This window comes from Orbicella faveolata, unplaced genomic scaffold (genome assembly GCF_042242905.1).
Source record: "Orbicella faveolata isolate gen_17 unplaced genomic scaffold, um_ofav_v1 contig_13, whole genome shotgun sequence".
NCBI lineage: Eukaryota > Metazoa > Cnidaria > Anthozoa > Scleractinia > Merulinidae > Orbicella > Orbicella faveolata.
In genome coordinates this window covers 7,664,766-7,689,553 of record NW_028301540.1, presented here as the reverse complement: position 1 = coordinate 7,689,553, position 24,788 = coordinate 7,664,766, and the positions used below count along the sequence as shown (strand labels likewise).

At 36.9% G+C, this 24,788-nt stretch overlaps 2 protein-coding genes across 2 annotated transcripts; one reads left to right on the top strand and one right to left on the bottom strand.

The window, feature by feature from the left end:
* Positions 1 to 38: 38 nt before the first annotated feature.
* LOC110050377 (putative flavin-containing monoamine oxidase A) lies at positions 39 to 13,683 on the top strand. Its single transcript, XM_089284431.1, has 11 exons — positions 39 to 382; positions 776 to 863; positions 2,347 to 2,521; positions 4,507 to 4,621; positions 6,003 to 6,163; positions 6,733 to 6,822; positions 7,297 to 7,384; positions 8,340 to 8,611; positions 8,942 to 9,028; positions 9,431 to 9,531; positions 10,177 to 13,683. The coding sequence occupies exons 1-11, from the start codon at positions 262 to 264 to the stop codon at positions 10,319 to 10,321; spliced, it is 1,443 nt and encodes a 480-aa protein (XP_089140557.1). The 5' UTR covers positions 39 to 261; the 3' UTR covers positions 10,322 to 13,683.
* Positions 12,514 to 24,391, bottom strand: LOC110049997 (26S proteasome regulatory subunit 8). Its single transcript, XM_089284432.1, has 14 exons — positions 24,242 to 24,391; positions 22,045 to 22,116; positions 21,410 to 21,479; positions 20,774 to 20,871; positions 18,880 to 18,936; positions 17,970 to 18,038; positions 17,262 to 17,360; positions 16,579 to 16,641; positions 16,300 to 16,463; positions 16,127 to 16,203; positions 15,450 to 15,625; positions 15,094 to 15,204; positions 14,624 to 14,710; positions 12,514 to 14,228 (listed from the first exon to the last, which is right to left on the bottom strand). The coding sequence occupies exons 1-14, from the start codon at positions 24,338 to 24,340 to the stop codon at positions 14,175 to 14,177; spliced, it is 1,296 nt and encodes a 431-aa protein (XP_089140558.1). The 5' UTR covers positions 24,341 to 24,391; the 3' UTR covers positions 12,514 to 14,174.
* Positions 24,392 to 24,788: the final 397 nt, after the last annotated feature.

Sequence of the window (24,788 nt, the reverse complement as noted above, 5' to 3'; positions counted from 1 at the left end):
CCTCGTTCCCAGGCTCTCTCTCCTCTCCCTCCATTAGAGGGGAGAAGGTTGCATTTTTCAGGCGCGACAATGACAGGGTCTGCAGATTTATTTATTTTTTCTGTGGCAAGTTATGACATTGTTTTCGTTGATGGTCCCTTGATTTCAGTCGATTTCAAAACTGAACCTTCCCTTCTATGAGATGTGTTCCACGAGTAATCTACAACGAACGGACGTAATCTGAAATTTACTGATGTTTTGAAGCTCATAAAATCTGATAAAATGGCTTCGCTCGAGGCTGTCGATGTTGTTATAGTCGGGGCGGGAATTTCAGGTCTTTGTGCCGCGTACGAGTTGTTGAAGAAACGGCCTCAAACAAATCTTGTCGTCCTCGAAGCTAAAGGTAGGTCTTAACTAATATCATGTAATTATTTTTACGTGGAGTCTAAGTAAGTATACGTGAAATTGCATATTTATTTTTGCTTGACTTCCACGTCAAATGTTCAACTTCAAGATCACATGCTGCGCGGCTGATGTTTTGTTTCTTCCCTGCTGTTGAACTGGTGAAGTCCTTTGAGTCATTTTTCTCTTCTTTCGCCTTTCTTTCCTAATTTTTGTTTGGGTGGGGGAAACAATGACAGCTGGAAAACGCCTATTAGACATAATAAAAACCAAAATCACCAAAATTGATGACGAGATAGAAACCCTTTTTTCTTCCCTTAGTTCCTGTCTCTTTAATACCAAAGTTAAAAAGTTTAACTAACCTCCAGTGACATGCACATTATCTTTTAAATAGACAGGGTTGGAGGCAGACTTGACAGTATAGAGCTCAAAACTGCAAAGGGATCTGACCGATGGGATATTGGGGGACAGTGGGTTTCTAGGTAAGACTGAAAAATAACTTTTCCAGGATTGGAGTAGCCTACTGGCAGCTTAGAATGCGAGCAAGCTCACTGGGCCGTAGTGAGTGTAACAACTGCAGGAGAAAAAATATCACCTCCCCCTATTTCTTATCCTTTCTTTGGATCATGTGTGCTAAAGGGATCTGTGGTTGAGTGTTGATCGATGCTCTCGATCAACCCTAGATCAACACTCAATCAAAAATCTTGATTGATCCTCAATCAACAATAGACTGACACTCGATCGACATCTCAATCGACTCTCGATTGACACCCGATCAACAGTGAGTCAGTACCGGTAGGTGGCAGTGTCAATCAAGTCATATGAATTGATTGACACTCAATGATGTGTGTGCAAAAATTAGTTGACTCTCAACTGACTGAGATGTTGATCCAGTGTTAACCAAGTATCAGCTGAGATCACGACCAAGTGCTGACCAAGTATGACAAAATGCACACCAAGAGTGGTAAATTAAGCTATTGAACTATTAATAACAAATGTGGTGGAATAAATACTTTAATGGCATAAGACTGTGTACTCTGATTTATATATATATTTTGGTCAAAAATTATTAATGGGATGTGGGGTACTCCGACCCCCCCCCCCCCCCCCCCCCTTCCTGATGGGGCCTTCTTGCTAGCTTGGTTGGGTAGCCAACCATAGTGAAGGACTTGACTAATTTTGCCTGCTTGTGGAACTAGTTGAAGTTTGCCAGTTAATGAGTTAAAAATAAATAAATAAATAAATAATAATAATAATTATTATTATTATGATAATTTAAATAATTTGAGTTGACTGAGGTTTACATTAATTAAATTTAGTTTTCACAGTTTGGTTGAGAGGAAATTAGACACAAAATAATGTAATAAAAGATAGAGTTGAACCTCCAGTTGCAACCACCTCTTGTAAGTGACCACCTCTCTTCAGTGACCAGTTTTCCAAAATACCAAAAGTTTTCAAGTCAAATCACTATATTTGGAACCTCTTGTAAGTGACCACCTCTCGCAATTTCAGAGCTAAAAGTTTGAAATTTTTTCTTGTTTTTAACCTCCCATAAGTGACCACTTGACTGATATAATAGAGTAAAAATTGGATTATAAGGTGTTGTAACATTATCGCATTCCTGGATGATATGAGAGACGGAAATTTCTCAATGGGAAGTACGGGATTTTTTCTTCAAATTGACTTTTCATATGAGTAAAACATTTAAAACATGGGGTACATGTAACTCTTTGCAGTTACCATATGCTAATGAGTCAAAATTTTGTCCCAATATGGTCTAAGCTCTCGTAAGTGACCACCTCCTGTAAGTGACCACATAAACTTGACATTTTGGGTGGTCACTTAGGGAAGGTTCGACTGTATTATCATTTTGATTGTGTACTGTATAACTGTTAGCTAGTTGCTCTTTATCCTTGACTTGGATTATCTAAATGTAGCATGTTGTATTTTTTGTATTTTTTCCAGGAGTCAGAAGGCTATCACTAGTCTTCTCGAGGAGTTAGATGTTGAAATTTATAACCAGTGGAGCAATGGCAGCAAAATTATGCATGGTAGCGATGATGTAATTACCACATACTCCAGTCCATTCCCGCCGCTATCTTATGTAGCACTTCTTGACTTATGGTGGTTTACTTACAAGGTGAACACTCTTACTATTCTCTTAAAACATCCGTTGTTGCTGTCATGGCCTTTATGGGGTGATAAAATTGTAATTAAAAAATCCTAGACCTGTCAAGATTCTGAGACTGTGAATGAAACAATGTTACTAGGCAGACTTGGAGACATGAAACCCAGGAAAACTAGATTTTGTGACTCATCATAAATTAAAGGCTTACAAGGTTTCAACTTGAAATCAAATTTCCAAGACCCAAGATCTTCTTACAAGTATTTCCTGCCCCCTGCCTCCCCATTGTTATGTGAGGTAGTTCTTGAAGCTTTCCCTGAATTCAAGAGATTAGCAACAGTTGGTAAAAGCATGGCCAGCCTGGTGGGTAAATTTAAAAGTACATTTTGCGTGGGCTATGGAGAGAAATGTCAGCTAAAAAGCATCCCTGAATAGACCTAGACTGTAACTTCTGAATTCAATAATTTTAGCATGTACCGTATTTACCCGTGTATTAGTCGATCCCGTGTATAAGTCGACCCCCAATTTTTGAGGCCAAAAACTAGATTTTCTTAATTTCCAGGTAAGAATTTCTTGGAAAACTTATCTTGTATTTCTTAAAATTATCTTTCAGCTACCACAGATATGTAAACAAATCACAGCATGTTTCAATGCGCAGTTTTAAAGCTTATTATGGCACGTATACGAGCGTTTTACCCAGTTTAGCAACACATGTGCATGCAGACTTTTCGATGATAATTTTTGTAAAATGCTCACAAAAATCAAACGTAAGGATTTCAAACAAGCCTTTTTAAGTGCGAAGAGATTAAAAGTGGCTTTATAAGACAGGCAAAACACCAAAGAAGCTCACGACTTTCAGAACGACGCCATAAACAAAGTGCAAAGCCTGTGTTGGGAACTTGGTAGTCAAGCCTTGAAATCGGTCAAGTACTGGTACAGAAGTCCTCGCACTCGTATCCTGCCAGGTTACCAAGCAGAGAAGTTCCAAGCGCGAAAGATATTTTCTCCGAGCGGCTTTACTACAGCTTTATTTAAAGGAAAAATATTGGTTCTTTATGACAAAATTGAGCCAGTGAGTGTCTACAAGATCCAGGTTAAAATTTAACGAATAAATGTTGATGCATTTTAACTTGAAGCTCTGATATGGAGAGACAGATCGCTAAGCGAACGTACGTTGTAAACTGTGCTGCCGCTTATCACATGTCTGTTAACATTGAAAGACAATTATTATGCTAATTATTTGACTGGCGCTTGGATCTCAAGTTTTGACCCATGTATAAGTCGAGGGCGAATTTTTGGACTGATTTTTAGGTCTTGAAAGGTCGACTTATACACGGGAAAATACGGTATTACCCGGTACAGTAAACACCCGCGTATAAGAACCTAGAATTTTTGGGTTCAGGCTGAATGGGTTCTTATATTTTGGGGTAGTTTTTCCGAACTCAGGCTGATTAGGTTCTTAGTAGGTTCTTATTTGTAGGAGTTGTCATAGTGATACCATTCAGAGAGCTACTGTAGTACTAGTATGTCATAATGGTTGAACATTTGTATTTTAAACCGCAAAAATGCCAAGCCTTATTTTTTAAACAATAATAAATTCAGTATCATAGGCTACCATATTTACAGTTGTATTTGATAATAATGTAAATTGTTAACAGCAATATAAAAGTCAGGGCACTCTACAGATTGAAGTCCCAAGGCTACACCAGTATAATTTTATACAGTATTCTATACTCTGTATTTAAAAGATTTTCAATTAAACAAATAATTTTCATGGTGTTTCTCAGAAATTTCACAATTTCTATCAATTAAAATCCAGTATTTTGGCTACAAAATAAGAGTGTTTTTTTGTATAAGAACCTATTGTTCTTTGCCAGCCTAAATAGGTTCTTATATATTTGGGTATTAAAATGCCCAATTTCAGCCTGTAGGTTCTTAAATCACTAGGTTCTTATACGCGGGTGTTTACTGTAGTTGCATTTTGCTCATTTATTGGTTAGGTTGAAAACTTGTGCCAAGAGGTTCCTATTGATGATCCTAGTAAATGTCCTCATGCCGCAGAGTGGGATGGAATGACTTTAGAGACTTGGAAACATCAGTCAATATGGACTAATAGTAAGGAGTCAATACATGTACATGTATATAAAATATATTTTTTATATAATACAAGGATTCAGCAGTATGTATAGGATAGGACCTTTAAACTAGTAGCAGTCAAACCGAGGCACTTGCCATTGCAAATTCCTGTAAGAGGCAATTGCATTAATTAAAAAGTTAATCAAAAAGAATTATAAAAGAAGTCTTCTTAAATTAATAAAGATGGTGAATTTTAAGCTCGGTAATGAAATGTGAAGGTGAATTAATCAACATGACACGAGCATGGGACAAAGAAAAATTCTGAGTCCCCAACAGGAATCGAACCCATGACCTCCTGAACACTGGGCGGGCGCTCTATCCACTGAGCTACAAGAACTCGTAGCTCAGTGGATAGAGTTCTCGTAGCTCAGTGGATAGAGCGCCCGCCCGGTGTTCGGGAGGTCATGGGTTCGATTCCTGTTGGGGACTCAGAATTTTTCTTTGTCCCACGCTTGTGTCATGTTGATTAATTCACTTTCACATTTTATTTACCGAGCTTAAAATTCACCATCTTTATTAATTTATCACTACTCACGATGACTTCGATAGCGTTGATCCTAGCAGTATGCAGGACACCTGTCATATATGAACTCAGTTAAATGACCTCGCTCTCCATGAGTTCTCGTAGCTCAGTGGATAGAGCGCCTGCTCGGTGTTCGGGAGGTCATGGGTTCAATTCCTGTCGGGGACTCAGAATTTTTCTTTGTCCCACGCTCGTGTCATGTTGATTAATTCACCTTCACAGAAGTCTTCTTTTTACTGATATTGCCACAGTCAGAATTTTAGTCTGATTATGGCAGTGTTATATCCTTCATAGATTTGTAAGTTATGTCTGTTTGCCAGAGCTTAGCTTAATTGTTGGATCTTACACTTCAGTCTTCAATTCTCGTAATATAAGCCTTCCACAGCCTTGCTAAACCTGTAGTTTTATCTTGAGCCTAGTGGCCCATCAGGCCAACACATATCTCCATTTTGTGGTAGTATGAAGAAGCAAGGAATATTTCTACCCCTCCCTGGATGGGATGCTAGTCCATCACAGGGTAAACCCCTAGAATTCACCAATACCTATTTAAACACCTGGGTGGAGAGAGGCATTGGTGGAGTAATGCGTCCTACTCAAGAACACAAGAGAATGACCTGGGCTGGGCTCAAGATTTGGATAATTTGGTTGATCTAGAGTCCAGCACGATAGCCATTTAGGTGTGCCTTAATAAAACGTTTGAAGGACTCGGTGGAAGAAGGGTGACAAAGTTTGCTTTTGTCCAAAAATTGCTAAATTTATTTAAATGCCTTTTTCCACTGAGTCCTTAATTTATTAATTAATATTTATTTGTCCGTTTATTATTCTCTGCTCTACCAGTTGTGAAAGAGGTCCTGGATACTGTTGTTGGTATTGTATTTGGAGTGACCCCCTCTCAGATGTCCCTCCTGTTTTTCCTTCACTACCTGCACTGTTCAGGGGGGTGGTCAATCATTGTGGATTCAAGTGTAAAGGGCCATGCTCAAGAGTGGAGAATTAAGGTAAATTAAAACCTTAAGTTTGACAAAGATTTATTTTGTTTTATAAATATTAGATCTCTTGCTTGAGCATTGACTCGGAGATAGATTGACAATGAAAGTCTCCTTTACTTGCGATAACCATTAAACAAATGCAAAATCTTCCATACTTTAAAAGGGCTATGTTAACAAAATGTTAATTGAGTATTGACCATGTGCTACATTGTAAATAACTGTCAAATTGGGGAAAACCTCTGGCCAGTATTATAATTTACAGAGGGGCAAAGAACACCAAGGAGTAAATTAACTCATTATCAGCCATTCCTGGCTATGGTCATTTCCTCACTTCAACTCCTCCAAACAAAATATTTCTTCTGCTTGTCTACAATTCTTTGCTGCATGTCCCACAAAATGAAATGAGACCAAACTCATGCTTGTTGTATATAAGATGATGATAGCCAAATCATATTCAACATGCGCTTGTGGAATAATAATTACTGTTGAATATATTCAGCATACATGTATGGCACATTGATACAATCTTAAGACTACCCTAGGAGGCTAGAAGTTTTGCATATATTATGTATTTTTAGGGAACTGCTCATAGAGTTACAGAGCTCCTTGCCGGAAGATTGGGAAGGGATAGACTTATATTGAGTCATCCTGTCACCTCGATAAAACAGGTACTGCAGTAAGATCCAGTGTCAGTGCAATCTCTTGGATCATGTTTTCTTTGTTTTTCTAACTTTAAGGAATAATAAGACTATTTTCAATTTTCTATTGACAGTTTCCCCATTTACCCATTCAATAATTGGGGTTACTTTGTTGGGGTACATTCTGGGCTGACCAGTAGGTTTTGTGTGAGTTTGGGTTTACCCCAGCAACTTTCAATTAATTTTTCAAGGGTCTTTTTAACTGAACACCTCCCTCTCACTACTGTCACTAGTAAGTATCCCCCCCTGCAGATCTAAACAAGGTTCTTGAGCTTCAAATGTGTTTTGAAATTGAAAAAATGATAATTCTAATCTTGGCCAAAGGAATTTGTTCATGTACATATGTACATGTACTTTGAGATTCAAACTTATTATTATTAACTCTTAGTTTCCAGTACTTGTTCATAAAGAACACTGTTGCTGTAATGACTGTTGTTTTGCCAGGAAAATGAACATGTGTTTGTGAGCAGCCTAGTTGGCCAGTCTTACAAAGCCAAGTCTGTAATTCTGGCCATTCCACCACATTTGGCAGGTGAGCACATGGATCCTGGAAGGGGGGAGGGGGGCAGAGAGATACTCCCAGAAAAAATGAGGCGGGGTGACAGTGTGGCCCACTTCCCAAAACTGCTAGGTACCTACATGTATTTAATACTAAAATCTGCAATTTATTGCAATTGGAATCTGTTACTTGGCTATTTATTACCTGACCACAAATTTGATTCCCTACACTGTATTTTAAGACCTGACCCTTAAATCAATACCCTGTCAGGGTTCGAACTCTTTTAAGCTCTTCAAATTCCATGACTTTCCATGACCTACTCCATGACCTTTTCCTTTTTTCCATGATCTTTAGTTTAAATGTCACTTTTGAAAATTCTCAAATCTATCCTTGCTTTATTTTCAAATTTGCATTTTTTTACGTCATCACAGGCGTTCGCCATAATGCATTTAGTTCAAATTGCCCTTAGAGCATCTGCATGGGAGGCTAATTGCTGGGTTACTCGTTATATTGTATTTTGTTTTTGTTTTGACATGTGCAGCAATGAGACTTAACTATTTAATATTTTCCATAACTTTCCATAACCAACAATTACCAGTAAATTCCATGACTTTCCAGGCCTGGAAAACGAAATTCTTGAATTCCATGACTTTCCAGGTTTTCAATGACTAGTTTTTAGACCTGCTGTATAATTAGTTTTCCAGTTCAAACCAATGTTATATAATAATTATATAACATGGGTCTGAACTAGACAACTTATTATTATGAAAATATTTTCTCATATTTTTATTAGGTAGGATAGCTTCTTCTAAAAAACATATACCCAATATGTAAGACTAGAGTGCAAAAACCATAGCCTACATACATGTAGCTACATACCTACATAGCCCATATCAGGGGGTACCCCCAGGATGGATTCTCAAGCAAGTGTGTTACCACCTTGTGCCATTTCCAACGTGATACTCACTCTGGGGTTTCTGTTTTCAAGGCCAGATTGAATTCAGTCCACCCCTGCCATACAACAAACAGCGTCTTATTCAAAACATGCCCCCATCACACTTAATTAAGTTTGTAGCGACATATGCCACAGCGTTCTGGCGGAAGGCTGGCTTATCAGGAGACATGGCTAGAAGTACCGCTAAGGGTGTTTGTGAGAATAACCCAGTTGCAATCACATTTGATGGGACAACAAGTGATGGAAGTCCAGCAATTCTTGGGTTCGTTACTTCATATGCAGCAGCCAAGTGGAGCACAGAAACGGTACTAACTGATAATCACACCACTCTGAAGATTCACATTTTTCCACCTCATTTATGATAGTTCAGCTGTTCATAATGACCATTTTTGGATGTAATAGAACACAAGCTTTAATCTGAAATGTGGGGAAATCATAACTATATAAGTTTAATATATGGGATTCTATCAGGGAACAAAACTTGTGCAAACCCACACTATCAGTTTCTAGAAAGGTGATCTAGAGGAAAAGAAATGTTTTGTCTTAGCTTGCAGCTTTCATTTAATTGTTTCCCTTGCAAATTGTTTGCTGGCATACAACAAAATCTAAAATGCTCTGTGCTAACATTCTTGTAGGATGAAATGAAAAAGAAAGCTATCCTGAAGGCTTTGAAGTTGTATTTTGGCCAAGAAGCAGAACATCCTTTAGATTTCTGTGTCAAGGTGAGTAAATGGTAACAGTAGCCTTTGCAACATGCAAGACACTGTTAAGTTAAGGCTGAACAGTAGACAAAGTATATCATCACTGCATGATCACTGCAAGCGAGGCGGCATGGCCAAGTGGTTTACGGCACAGGATTTGAAATCTGGAGGTCCCTAGTTCAAATCTTCTGCCCTACCGCTATCTGGATTTGTTCATGGTGGTCCTGAGTTCAACTCCTCGACCGCGTTGTGTAAATAGCCAACTTGTCAGCCTCCCACTGGGTGGGATTCTTAATAGTTTATGTTATATTTGAAATGTTTGTTTAATTATTTACAGTGTCCCCAAGTAGCATATTAGTGCTAAATACATCGACCCTTAAATAAAGTGATTATTATTATTATTATGCAATGCCTTCTTTTAAGGATTGGTCTAAGGAGACATGGAATGGTGGATGTCCTGTAAATGTGATGGTCCCAGGAGCTGTCATCAATTATGGAGACTGTTTAAGAGAACCATTTCATAGGTGAGAAGGACACAGGGAAAGATGACATTGAAAAATTAAATATTTGTAGGTCTAGAAAATATTCATACATGTACCTCCCCTACAGAAGGGATTTTTGGAAATTGCAGTTAAGCTTCACACATTTCGTTAATGTTTTTGGTCTTACAGAACCTGCCACCCGAGCTTTCTAAAAAGATTGCTTCTGGTATAAGCACCATCAAATGTATTAGGTATTCGGTCCCATAATAATTATAAGACTCTACTTTCCACCTACAATTCGTTGGTCCAACCTCATCTCAATTACTGCAGCTTGGCGTGGGGATCCTGTTCTAAGAGTCTTTCTCGAAAGTTACAAAAATTACAAAATCGTGCACCACATGTCATAAATTTTTCAAATTACGTTTGTAGTACTGATGAAATGTTGTTATGGATATTTTCTGGAGCTGCACAATGTTGTCAGTGCATATCAATCACATTTTTATTACACTTATTAGCATGAATCAGTGGTCTTTGGCTGAGCAATGAAGCGATTAATTCAACTCACTCCTTTGTGTTTCAATTTTGTCAATATGTACTTTTTAACAAAGTGGCAGTTATAAATGTACTTGTATGCATGCCTTTTGTTTGTTGATTAATAAGTGTTTTGTTTTTTCCTATTTTCACCAGGGTTCACTGGGCAGGGACTGAGACGGCAACAGAATGGCGTGGTTACATGAATGGCGCAGTACAAGCTGGCCAGAGAGCTGCAAGTGAAGTTCTTGACAACTTGTCTTCTGAACCAGGGGAAACTGATTTGTTTAATTATGAATAAGTTACTGGGATGTGGTAGAATATCAGTTAGGGGCAAATAAAGAAGCCAAGGCAGAAATATGGTAGAAATATCCCCCTTCTCAAGGGTTGTCAAGTAACCAGAGTTTTATGACTAAGTATAATACAAGGCTTTGCTTTCTATGAACTGCAGCATTACTACAAGTATATCAAGTTATGCATCGTGGTTTAGAATTTATATGAATTACATACATGTACATGTACTGTACAAAAATGATGAAACAATTTTCTGTCAATATTTTATAAATTCCAAGTATTAGCAGTATGATAGGTAGTTCGTATAGTGTGATCATCCGGGTGAGGGTAGTTCTGAAAAGAATGGCTAAACTGATCAATAACGTTCAACGGACCAGACTTATAACATCATTGACTGACAAACACTATTCACTTGACGCTGAAGATGACTTCCGCTCAGGTTGTCGAAACATCAGTCACCAACAACAGTTCTTTTCAGAACTACCCTCACCCGGACGATCACACTATACGAACTACTGATACTCCTGGGTTCAAACCATTTACTAAGCATGATAGGTGCAAGAAATTCAGATTTATCTAGTAATTAGTATCAAATAATTATTTCGATGGGGATGTAACCCCATATTATTTTACAGTCCTTGAATTGAACTTCCGTGCCAAAATTATTATTTAAAAAAATACATGAACTTTTAAACTATGAAAGAAAACAAAAGTATTTAATAAAATTCAATTCTAGTTTTTCAACTGTTGATGACTGACTAGGTGTTGTAATTTCTGAGAGAAGGAAAATTTATTACAATATTGGAATTGGAATCTAGGTACTTTTCATGTAAAATAATTGATAGAAACAACATTTGGTTATTATTGTTTTGTGATACATGTTCATAATAATCAAGGTTATGGTAATATAATTGTCATGACATAAGAACCTTTCTTTCATTTTATAATTAAGGTATTTTAGTCATTTAATTTTTTGCTTTGAAGAAATTTAGCATTTAATTTACTTTTGCATGTTGGAAATGTCATTCTCAAACTCATTAATAATTTGTCACGTTTAAACATAGGAAATCAAGACCGTGATGGTGTTTGGATGTCTGATCGTAATTAGCATAGATGTTTTGATTTTTTCATTTCTCTGTTTTCTCCTTAGTTTTAGTTTCAATTGAGAAGATATATCAAACACTCAAGACAGTGTTTGACCACATTACCAAACACCACAAAGTTCATCAAAAATGCTCTGCTACGTGTCGTATATTCAAGTCTCTTCTCGGTGTTTGGAAATGTGGTAAAACACAGTCTTTTTTGTTTGGTATATTACTTAAAATTAATCCAAAGTCAATCTGATGTGATACTACTATTGTAGTTTCTTGAATAAAAGTTAAAAGGTAAAATTAATCTGAATAATTGTCATGGGGAACAAATAACTTCTTTATTCAGTGTTTATTTTTAATTTCACAAGTGAAATTTTAAAATTGCCATGGTAATGTTTGTTGCAAAATTTCTTGATAGAATAAACAATTCAAAAGCCCATGATTGTAAGGGTATTAAAGGGTAAAAAAGGTAAACAAATGGTACACTCGTGAAATTAAGAAATAATTTCACTAGCATTTTGGCAAAATTATAATTTCCCTCACCTTAAGGCTCGGAGAGTTATTAGAATTTTGACAAAACACATGAATTGAAATAATTTCCTAATTTCACCCAGGGGTGTAGCTAGGGGTGTCCTGGGGTTCCTGGGTACCTCTGTTGGTACTCTCTAGAACAATACAATGGCAGATGTTACTCAAAATATAGTACCTTGTCACAAAATATATCATGACAGCACACTCCTACACAGACTTTCCACAGGCATATTGTGCTTGTGATACTGTCTGAAGAACAGAAAGAAAGTCTGCAAAGGAAGGAAATCAAGCAACTATAGAGTACACATTTGAAATTAACCTGACATGCAAAAAGTTCAGTTTTGGGTGGAAATGGGTAGTGCTTTGCCTTTGTATCCCAGAAAAGCTCTGTGAAAGCTGTAATTCTGAGGGAAAACCCTAAAGAAGCTACAGAATATTCTTTGCTAATAAATTAAATTTATATTTATTTCTTTGGGTGGAGAAAGGGGGAGGGGGGATTTCGGCTCAAGTTTCCTCCCATTGGACAGAGGTGCCAACTACCAAAAACAAAAACATTCAAACTGCAAACAGCAAGGCATTTAAAACAAAGTTGGATTTATTTAGAATTTCAGTCTTTATGGAGTACAGGTAACCAGCAACAGAACTAGGACAACAGGTTGAAATGAACTGTTCACAGAAGTTGGATAAACCTACTGCTCCAAGGCAGATCTAAGAACTGATACAAAGCCAACAATACAACTGGAGGGAAACGATCCTGTTTGCTGGAGCAAGCACTACAAGTTTAAATGCAATTATTGACAGGACTCAGTTAAACTCCACACTCCACCATTTCTACCACAATGCTACCTTTTTTGTGATGGAGACTCTATTTCACCCACATGGTAGAGCGAGGGTGGTAGAGCAATGATATGGGGATGGGTCCCATCCTACAGTAAGGGTGAACTCCTGTTGAGCAGTTGCTACTTTGCAATGCTATAACCAGACTGCTCCAACATGGGCTTACTAGCACCCCCACCCCCCGCTGTACACAACAGAACATTCACATTGTGGTAGATCCTGTAACAGATGTAATATTGTATCTATAAATAATAACGATAACAAGTTAGTAATTTACCAAGCCATGTTTTGTTTTTGTTTTTTGCATTCTCTACCACAAAATCCCATTACTAAAAGTCAACCCTTTTTGCTCTGCCTACTCAGTTTGGAATATACTATAAAAGTATTCAACCTAGTGAAGGTGAATAGTGAATTTACCGTGCACATTATGGCCCGGAAAATAAGTACTATTACCTTTACTTTGATGACTGGTATTGTTAATTATTCCATGTCACATACACTGCATGGTTTAATTAATACACAAGAAAGAATTTCACAGTAGAATTAGGGAGGTTGAATTCAATCCACTTGATATATGTTGAAAAATAAAAATATTGGCAATATATTAGATGCCACAGAAAACCAATCACAAACAGGGTAGGAACTTAAAATAATCTTGACCGTTAGTCGTTCAAGCTTTACAGTTTAAGATTTTGTTTTTGTTTAAGACTAAAGAACTTTTAGTTTTTCTTGGTGATGCACTCCAACTATTGTCAAATACTCTTGAATCACACTGCACGTACAAAATGCTACGGGATTAAGAAAATCATCTACTGACAAGTTACCTACTAAAATGAAATTTGCAAGAGTCCCAGACTCTGCCACATGTACAATGCACGTCTTTGCAAAAAAAAAAAAAAAAAAAAGGAAATGATATCAAGCTGTCTTTTCAAATGCACAACACACTTCCAAAATCAAACGTTAGTTGAGTAACTGCTTGATGTGTAGCCACACCAAAATCTTGCATCCATACACTTGCTGAACTACACAAAACTAAACCATGGTAAAGGTGAACTTACAGTCTATAATTACCCACCCTCAAGGCACAGCACTGTACTTGTCCTGTGGCACAGTGCAGCATGTACATTTTGAAATGATGTGTGCAAAAAGAGCTATCTTAAATACTTTGTATAATGATGTTGAAGTCTATTTGAAAAATGCCAAACATGGCTGTTGCACATGTACGAGTTTATCGTACCCAAGAGTTTGTTTTAAATTGTCTATTCTCCTTGTGTTGTTGCTTGCTTGCTTGATGGAATGACTTTCCAAGTGAAATAAACAAGAACAGCATTAAGATAATTGTAGAAAATCAATTTGCTTTTTTTGTTTTGAAGATTATAATCTGTATTGGGTCCAGCTGTTTTACTTCCAAAGTTTCTTGATCGACATGTTTTTCTCCGAATCCTTTTGCATGACCTAGGAAGTAAATGCAAATCAATTTAAAGTTTTGTCAGCATGTGTCTTGTACTTTATTCATTAATTTTGTTTATTTTGTCCTTTTGTACTTGGAATATTTATTTATTTATTTACTTATTTATTTATTTATTTATTGTAGTGTTTAACGATTACTGTATTTCTTATTTATTTATTTAGTGTTTTTTTTAGTGTTAGTGCATCTAGTAAATATGCTTGTAACCGTAATTGTCAATGTAAATAACAAAGAAATAAAAAAATTGTTAAATTAAAAAAAAAACACAAATCAATAACATGAAAGTCAGTATGAAAGTACCACTGAGTTGTAAACAGACTTCATCATGCATTACTAACAAAGACGTACAAAGAAAATCCTAAGGAAGGCTACATGTGTGTACCTTTGTGACTGCCATTTCAAAGTCTTCCTGTGTGACATGAACTCTTCTTTCCCTCAAAGCATACATGCCTGCTTCTGTACAAACACCCTACAACAAGGAAATGAAATTACCGGTAATTATACTTGTACAGTAAAGCTCTTTTGGAAAACAACAGTTCTATATGTACATTTTACAGTACCTGCAGTACTACAGGAATTGTTGGTTACCCTGTATCGTACTCTTTGTTATACCCAAGACAAAGTTAGTCTCTGCCATTATTATGCCACAAGATCCACAGTTTCTAACAGTAGAACATGCACATCCCAACCTTCACTTAGACACATGTACTTCCTACTACAAAAGTTAAAATTTGAAAATATTCTCTCAACATTTAATTTTTAAAGACTTCATATATTGGCATCATCTGCCTTGCTTGATGGAGACTGTAGTTCTCAGTCTTTTGATCATTCACCTTCTGCAATGTACAATACCTTCACTTCAGCTCCTGATGAGCCAGGCATGAGTTCAGCAATTTTTCTGAGGTTAATGCCTCTTGTTAAATTCATCTTTCTCGAGTGAATCTTCAGGATGTCCAATCTTGCCTGTGAAGCAAGGTCAGTTGAGTGGAAATTATGATGATGTTAACTCTACACATAAATACATTTATCATACTTGTACATACAAAAAAAGGTGCTGGCCCTATATTCGTGAGTGTTAATACTGGAAAAAAAATCTTGACACACTCAAGTGTTGATAGGCTTACAACAAACAAAACAAAACAAAACAAAAAACTGAAGATTGACTAGGAGATTGTGAACAAATTGCCCCAAATATGAACAAGTCGCACCTCCTCATTGGGTGGTGGAAACTCAATCTTCCTGTCAATACGCCCAGGTCGCAAAAGAGCTGAATCCAAGATGTCTATGCGGTTTGTTGCCATGACAACTTTGATATTCTTGGTTGCTTCAAACCCGTCAAGCTGGTTTAGCAGCTCCAACATGGTCCTTTGAACTTCACTGTCCCCTTGTAATGTAAAAGAACAGTTCATAGTCACATTGAACATGAAAGATTTAAATTTCCACCAGCATATTGAAAAATTATTTAACTAAGCCAACAATGAAGAGCATTCAATGCTTGGATAAGACTGAAGTTTGCATCAAAATTTAAATTCTATTCATCTGACAACCAGATCGTTTAAAACCTAACTAAACAGTAGACAGCAAGTTTTACTGTGGACATCTCCCTACTGCAGATACATCTGTACATGATCCTGTACAGATGTATGGCTGTTTTGCTGGTCACAGATCGCGATGAAATTTCACTTGTTTCTCTGCAACTGAGCTCACTTTAAGATGGACACCTCTCCAAAGTAGACACTCAGAACCTTTCAAAGGGGCGTCCACCATACAGAGTTGACTGTATAGTGTACCAATACATAAACAAGAAAGTCCAGTGAGTTAAGAGATCAATCAGACAAGGACTTTGTTGGATATAATTATTTCTCTTTTCAGTACACAATCTCACCTCCAGATCCACCTTCTAATCTTGATGATCCAATGGAGTCAATTTCATCCATGAAAATGATAGAAGGAGCATGTTCCCTGTAAAAAAGAAAACATTAAGAAGTGAGGGAAAAGCGTGAAAAATGGGAAACAAAGCTAAGAAAGGCTTGAGAACTGTAATAAAGATCATTTCACCTTGCCATGACAAACAGCTCTCTGACCATTCTAGCACCTTCACCAATGAACTTCTGAACCAGCTCTGAGCCTGAGACTCTGATAAAAGTGCATTCCGTGTGGTGTGCAACAGCTCGAGCGAGAAGGGTCTTTCCAGTTCCTGGTGGGCCATACAGTAACACTCCCTAAAATGAACACACAGATACATGACTGTATGTATTGGTTCAACAGCTTGTAAATGGCAACAGTACAGAAGCAAATCAACAGTTTCATTTAAACTACAAACTAGTCAAATCGTACCTTGGGTTGATCAATTCCAAGGGCCTCAAAAAGCTCAGGATGTTTCACAGGTAACTCAATTACCTGGTCACAAGCAAAACAAACAATTTTAGATAATTTATCAAATTCTATTCAAGACAATGGAAACACATGCAACTTCATTAATATGGCTTACACCACAGAGAGTATTCCAATTTCCAATTTGTTACTGTCCCCTCCCCTAGATAGAATGTTAGCTCCACTGTAAGATATCACCCCAACCACCTTCCTCCCTGGATTTTGTCAGGTTGCCATAACAGTCCAACAGAATGAGTAGAGAGGCAATGTGATAGAAAAGAGTCTCGTTTATAGTAATGCTTTTTAAAGCATTGCCATAAAAAAGCCACTGCCTATCATATGTTAGAGAGCTTTTTGATTAAATGCCGAAAGAAATCAGTCAATTACTTTGGTTTTGCTTTTGGTTTTACTACGGTTTGAGATTTGCTGAGTAGTCTAATTGGTACAGGTAAGTAGTTGGTTTGGTTAAATTGGTTTTACAACGCTCAATTGAAAACTGCTCTACTACCATGAGATTGCGACTCAACTAGTAAAAGTACAATTTGTGGACATGAAATAACTTGTTGGCACATTGAATGCAGTTAAATACAGCAAGGCACATGGAAGGATACTACATGTACTCTAGCACTACATGAGAAAGGACAAACCTCTTTGATTTCCTTGATTTGTTTGTCTAGACCACCAACCATCTCATAAGTTGAATCAGGAACCTTCTCAACCATCATCAGACTGACAAGAGGATCCACCTAAAGATGTACACATTTACGATCTATACATTAATAAAATTCCCAAAAATATAAAAATCATGTTGAGTTAGAACTTCAAAAAAGATGATTTATACATTACAGTTTAGAATTCAAAGAAAAATTCTTAACAAACTTTATGAAATTTAACCTTATGCTAGAAAAATTTTTTTTTTCAATAACCAGATCTGTAACATAATATACAGTGGCATATCAGCAGATCTGCAACATGATCTACAATACTATTTAGGGTATCTGAGATGTAATTGTGAGGTGTTACAACATTCTGTTATATAGGCGGACACCCCTGGAGAAACCCCTGAAGGTACATGGTAACTTTAACTGATCTCAATAAGGAGAAATTGGATATTGATCCAGGGGTTTCATTACAGGCCAGGCACCGAGCAAATTGACCAGCTTAGAGGTTGATATTGCCCACCTGGTTTTCTGCCATCTAGAGGAAAATTTTTCTTATAAAGAAGTTCAGTTCAAAAAGGTTTGCCCGCCTGTGAAAACCAGTTGCCTTCCTGCTGGAAACGTTAAAGAAAACACTGTTGATCTCTCTCCATTAGGTGATCTATTCTGTGCTGAAAATGTGTGCAGTCTTCAAACCTTGTTTGGTAAAATCTTGTGAAGAGTGTAACTGTCGTTCCTAAGAGCCACCCTGCAGTTTGGGGTCACCTAGAAGAGAAATACAAAAACAAAAAAAACAGCTACAAATGGCGCATGATTGATGTGATGCAATGCATATCTTATAGCTCTTTTGATGTGGGCGTGGGCATGTACATGTACATGTCAGTGTTCCATTTAAATTTTTAGAACAACTGATCACACCATTTATCAGGCAGGCCCCCAAAGATGGGTGCTGCCCTCCTGGTGCAGCAATCATGCTGAAAAAGGAGGATCGCCCCTTTTTGTAGGGAAGCCTTGGGGCACTCCCCTTCGAAATTTCAAGATCTTTGATGTTTCATGGTGTTCTTTAATGGTAGTATTTGGGAGTCACAAATACAGCAAAATCATTTTTTTAAAGTAATTCTTTTAGCTACATGTACATTTGCACGTAGTATTTTTTAAACTTTTTTTCATGTTTTACAGTCAGTGTGATGTCTTCAGATTGTACCAACTCAACCTATGTGGATGTTGAAGTAGAACATGTACAGACGCACATAACAATAAGAAAATTTACCCCAGAGAGCATTATGTACAGTTGACTGTCACAGAAAAGAAAACTCATGCCCTCTTGATTGAAGATTTACATGTAGCATGTATGAGGCAGAAAAGAGAGTTATGTTGAAGTGATTTTGTTGCTAAAAGTACTAAGCAATATCTCACTTCATTATCTATGACTTGTGTACTTCTGTCATGGACCTACAGTGTAAATAAATATGACATTCTGTCACCCTGTCTCTCTAAAATGCCATAAAAGGCCGCAAAATATACCTGCAAAAGCCCACGTACACTTAGTTTTCTAGACTGTGAAGCAATATCTTTTTAGCTAATATCAAACAATATCATGGCTTACCTCGCTCATATCAATTGATTTATCAATATCAACCACAAATTTCCCTTCTGGGTGAACCTGTGGGATGAAAAAAGATATTAGCTTCACATATAATTAATTAAAGAAGCTAGCTCCCAAAAATAAAAATAGATGCAGCCAATACAAATAGGTGGCTAATATAAAAGCATGATTCATGCAGGGGAAATGTAATACAAAATGCCATAAAGAATAATAAAAAGTATACAACAATTCTACAGTTCAGGTAAGCCGGTGTTATGTTTTTCATGTACAGTACATGTACATGTAGATATTAAAAGAATTCACCATGCTTTTGTGTTTAATCAGATACATGTACTCGCATAACGATACACAGGCAAGATTGATAAGACACTTAGAACAAAGCGTACACATGTTCTGTAACTCAAAAGTAAGAGAGGTTCATTTATCAAGGAAGTACTATATTTCACTTGACGTTTAGTGGTTAGTTTGTCAAATAAGACATCTTACATGCATAAGTAGAGGGGGTGAGTGGAATAAAGCTCTAAGTGACTTGGAAAATGCTGAGGTAACCAGCATTGAAATACTTTCCAGCAATTAATACAGTTCGTCATTATTGCCAAAAAAGAACTAGTAGTACTTACACTTCTTTTGAGACAATCACTAAAACCAGAGTAACCTGTGAAAATTGCTGGTAGGTATTTCAATCCTGCCTTAAAATTTTCTAAAAGTCACTTAGTTGTTTTTATGTCTTATTATTCCGCCCACCCCTTGAGTTGTCCTTCTCAAAGAAACACAAATTAAGGTAGATTGTTTCAGGAATCACTGGTACGTGGACATGAAGGAAGAAACAAAACACAACTAATTGACATAATTTAACTGTGGTTTTGCATGTACATTGTATTGTATATCAAATGCTGATGCTCATCAAGTAAATAAGGAGTTTAGCACAAATGATTATCAACCAGTACAGTTGTATGGCAACCAGAAGTTGATGTTCAGCTTTGGTATGTTTTCACTCTCACCAATAAGATGGATTCCTCTAGTCTGAGCTTTTACAACTTGAAAGCTTACGTTTTTTTATGGAAAGCCAATTAAATACCTACATGTTTACACCGAAAAGAACACATCCTGTAAGCTTACCATTATCTAAACTTGGTACAACAGATATATACATATAGCTAATACGTTCTTCAATGTTGAAGGGTAGGGCAATATCCTTAACTAAAAATATACATTTTTACACCTACAATACAACCACACTTAGATTTAAAAGCTACAAAGCAAAGTTCATAAAAGATTCACACATGGGGTCATTCATGAATCCAGTTTGAAAATATTTTCAGGAATGAATAGAGCTGGTATATTTTAGTGGTGTTCAAGTGGGAGCAAAATCAAAGAGACTTCATACAAACACTGAAGCTACAGTATTGGGTAGAAAAATATACAGAAACCTTAATTTAGCCAACCAAATAACATAACAGTGAAACGTTCCTTGTGACAAGGTATATCTTTTACTTGAGATACATATCACAAAATAGGCATCTTGAACAAGCAACAAAAATGTATTGTATTGATCAATACCATTTAAGGCCCGAGAACAATTCAATCAATACAAAGAAAAGCAATTCAAAAACACTTTGTCAACATTGCAAATGAATATATATGAAAGATCATATATTTGAATTAAGAAGAAAGAGTTGAAGACATATTGATCATCGCAGTTATACTCACAACTTAAGCAGTCGTGAAATATTATGCACTAGTCAACAGTTTTGTACATGTAGCTCGAACAACCTTTCAATTCTTTGAATTACTTCTTTGAGTTAAAGTTTGGAACAATTACACATGCAACTCTGAAGTTTTTTCTAATCATTACTGTATTCTGAGGAAACCTTGATTACTGACAGAAACCGACCTTCACTAAAACCTTTTTCTTGTCCATGGGTTTAACCACCTCACCGACATACGAGCCTTGTTCCTGCAGCAGCTGCAATTCCTCTCTCAACATTCTCACTATAATGCGGAAAGTCAAAAGATCATTTTCAATTTATAGAATGAATGCTTTGTCAATTCTCCACTTCCAGTATACATATTGTATAATGTAATTATAGAATAGTATTTTTTTTTTCAGTTCTTCCCCCTATAATGATCATAAATTAGTGGGGGTGAACAAATGTAAAAAAACTTAAATTTAAAAAGTATGATCTAAGTCAGCAAAAGAGCACATGCACTAAAAAATAGTGTCCATAGTACATATGTACAGTGGTGTATATATCCAAAGTACTTCAAGTGTAGTTTAATTGCTATTGCATGTAAGTATTAGATACAACCAGCTACAATGTACATAGGAATGTTGCTTCTTGTGTACAGAATGTAATGCAATAATCGACCATCCTGTCATCCAAGGCACAAATTTTTGAACAACACACGTAGTATCTGGAATACTGTCAAAAAGAAAGCACATTCAAACTGAGGTAGTAACTTACCCTGGTCACATAGACCTAAAAAGGTCAAGGACTTTGAAGTGTGGAGAAATGAAATGTATACCAACCTTTAGCATTTAGCTCATTTCTCTGGGCTTCAAGTCTCCGCAAGTTCTTGATTTCTTCTGTGACAACCATCTAAAGAAAGGAATTTGTGAACTACAATGTACAATGGCAAGAAAATAACAAAGAAAAACAAATAAAGGATAAACCATACAAAAAGTGACTGGAAAGATGACATAACATGTGTTAGGAATTCTGTCGAAAGCATACCTTTTCTGTTTCATAAAAAGTACCTTGTAACTTTCCAATCTTTAATAATCACAGGGTTAAATAAAGGACCACCTTTGATCCAGTGACAAACATAGAAAAATCTCTTTATTACAGATGCAAAAGGGGCAGAACACAGTGTCAATATTCTGGAGATGTTTACAAGTACATTACAAAGTCAGAAATTATATGAATTCTTAAGCCAAGAGAACTGTCTGTACATGGTGTACATGATGCTCACTTTGCATTATAAAACAGTAGAATAGCAATTTTTTGAACCCCCTTGAACCCTTTCTCAATTTTTCAAACCAATTTCTGTTCTATTAGGTGGTTCAAATAATTTGGATTCCACTGTCAATAATTAAATAGGAAGGTAAATGACAGAAGTGCATAGCCTTTGCTATATGCTTATAGCCCAATTGCCACATGTTACCTGGAGAGCCTCAATCTTGGTGATGTAGTATTGTTGAATTCCTTCATGTTGCTTCTCCTCTTCTACTTCCATCTGCATGAATGAAATGACAACATACATGTTAGACATTAGGGAGTTTAAGCAGATCGCTATGGCTGGCTCTGATACGGCTGCCGGAAGTAAATTTCCCCCAAAATGAGACACTGTGCATGTAAGTCGGTTACATCCAGCAGTAGCCTGAAATTTGACTATGTGAGTCAGGATGTTTTGCCGTAGTGGCTACTACGTCGGGTTTATTTCACTTCTCTGGCCCTTTTGAATGGACATCTTGGCATTTTAAGAATTCCATTGAATACTATATCCTTTAAACTCAATTTAAGTCAAAGATTGTGTCAAGGTTGCCTTTCGTATATAAGCTTGTAAATCTGTATCCTGAATTTACGATAAGTTTTGGCAAAGGTGATGGAATGGCGAAGCGAGTCAAGTGAAATATTCATGTTGAGCACAAGGTTGTTTTTCTTCGGTTAAGTTTGCTTTGAGGGTTTAGTGAAGATGTTTTATATCTGGATAACTATACGATGCTATTTTGCTTCTTTGAGTCTTGATATATTTGTGTTCTTCACTCGGTATTCTTTGAGATATTTGTCTCTGAAATTATATATTTCATCCATCAAATTGTTATGGTACAAAGTGTATGGCATTCGCTTTCGCTCAGAAATATTCCATTTGTCCGACCGAATAACAGCCATTGTCCTTTGAGCGAAGCTATTTGGCTGTGAGAAACTAAATAAAACAGATTTTAAACTCCTTAGCCAATGTTTCTTTCATCTTTGTATTTTGCTTTACTTGCTAAACTTAAAATTTGGCAGACCACCAAGACGTACTCTCCCTAGACCTTTTCAGTCACTGCAGCCATAGTAGCACCAGCCGTAGTGATTTGCCTAAACTCCCTATTGAATACATGAATTTAAGAAAATTTGAAACTTCAAGCACCTAATGTATTTGTATGCATCTTCACTGTTAAGCCCCGGGGGGGACCCTGGGCATATGTGGGGCACTTGACTTTGATCGCCTTCTCCACCCTCAGGAATTTGACTAAGAGTCTGGGTCCCAGGGTGGGGATGTTTGATTTTTTTTTTGTGAGGAGGAATGGAGCCCAATCACATAATCACATGTGCTCATCTGTGCAGTCATCTTGAAATAATTCTCATGGAGAAGAACACAGGTGTTTAGGAGGTAGGCACTTGCTTTGTTTCTTTTTCTCAAACTTAGTGATATAATACTGCCACATTGTTTTGTATTAATTTCCACAAATAAACCAACCATTCCATTGACAAGGAGAAATATATTGACGAGGAAAAATAAATTGTCTCTCTTGAAATTAAAGGATGCCTGCAGGGCAACACGCCATGACACTACACCAAGTTAGGGATATTTGATTTGATTTTACGCATTTTTTGGACCCTGTGATGGGGATTTTGATCAAAAATTCTTCTGAAAAGTCAAATACCCCACATATGGCTGTGGTCTCCTCCACTCCCTTGGGCTGAACATTGATTAATGCACAAGCTACAGCAATAAAGTGGAACTGAAAGTCTGTTCCAAATTGTTCCAAAGCCATACTTAGCTAATTGATTTTGTATTGGACAGAAAACATCAATAGTTTGAAAGGTAAGTTAAAACACTGAACATGAACATATAACCTGATAACCACAGAGTTCAGGAAACGAGAACTTAGAAAGAGTTTGAGAAGTCCTTAACAAAGGAATACAGAACGCTATCACAAGTACAGAAATACATCATTAAAAATAAACAAGTCATAGAGCTTGGTGTTCACAAGGTACACAGTTCGTTACCGTGGGAAGTTATATAAAGAATTAGTGGACAAACAAACTCAAACTTCATTAAGTTCAAGGATCTACGGGTCTTCTAGCGGAAGCTTCAACGAAATTAAAAGCTAAAGACCGAATGGACTAATGTCAATCTCGAACCTTCCAAATCTCACTTTTACTTATAAAAGTCAATACGGAAGAAAACTGCATAGTGAAAGTCCTTTCAAATGAGTGACGTGCAGAGTTAAGCGAAATTCGCTTTTCAAAAAAGTCATAGTTTTCGATCAAAAGATGTCGTCATGTACAACCACATGATCAACTTTTGAAGTTTCTTCGTTAAAGACCGACACTAATTCCTGCTGTTTTCTCATGGTAAGTTCCCTTACCTCATCTGCCTTTATTTTCTGGACTCTACGAGCAGGTTCTTCCTTCTTAACGGTGCTTCTCGTGCTTGGCAAATGCATTACAGCCGTACCGGCCGCCATGTTGGAATGACTTTGACAAAATTTGAGCTGGACCGTGATGCTAAGCGAGACTAGACACTTACGGATGAATGGACAATTGCATTATGGGTAACTTGTTCCCAGTACTTTTAGGCAATGAGAATATCTTCCCTCCCCCAGGCCCAAACCGATACATTTTCCTAGTTTTCATTATAATTTCATATTTCATCTTTCCTTCTGGCTCTGCAATTCTTTTGTCCTTAGAACCGAGCAAAGCAGTACAAATTCCTGGAACTCGAACTAACCGTTGGAGCGTTTCTCTAACAGAAATAGCCCCCATCAACGGTCGCATGTTTCCCTGACAAATAACCTTAATTATTATACATCACCATCTGTCTTCTCATTAGCTCTCATTGGCTACAAGCCTACAGTTAATTCTGGGAAACAGTGCAACCTACAGATTATTCACTAATCTGCTAGCAGATTAGTG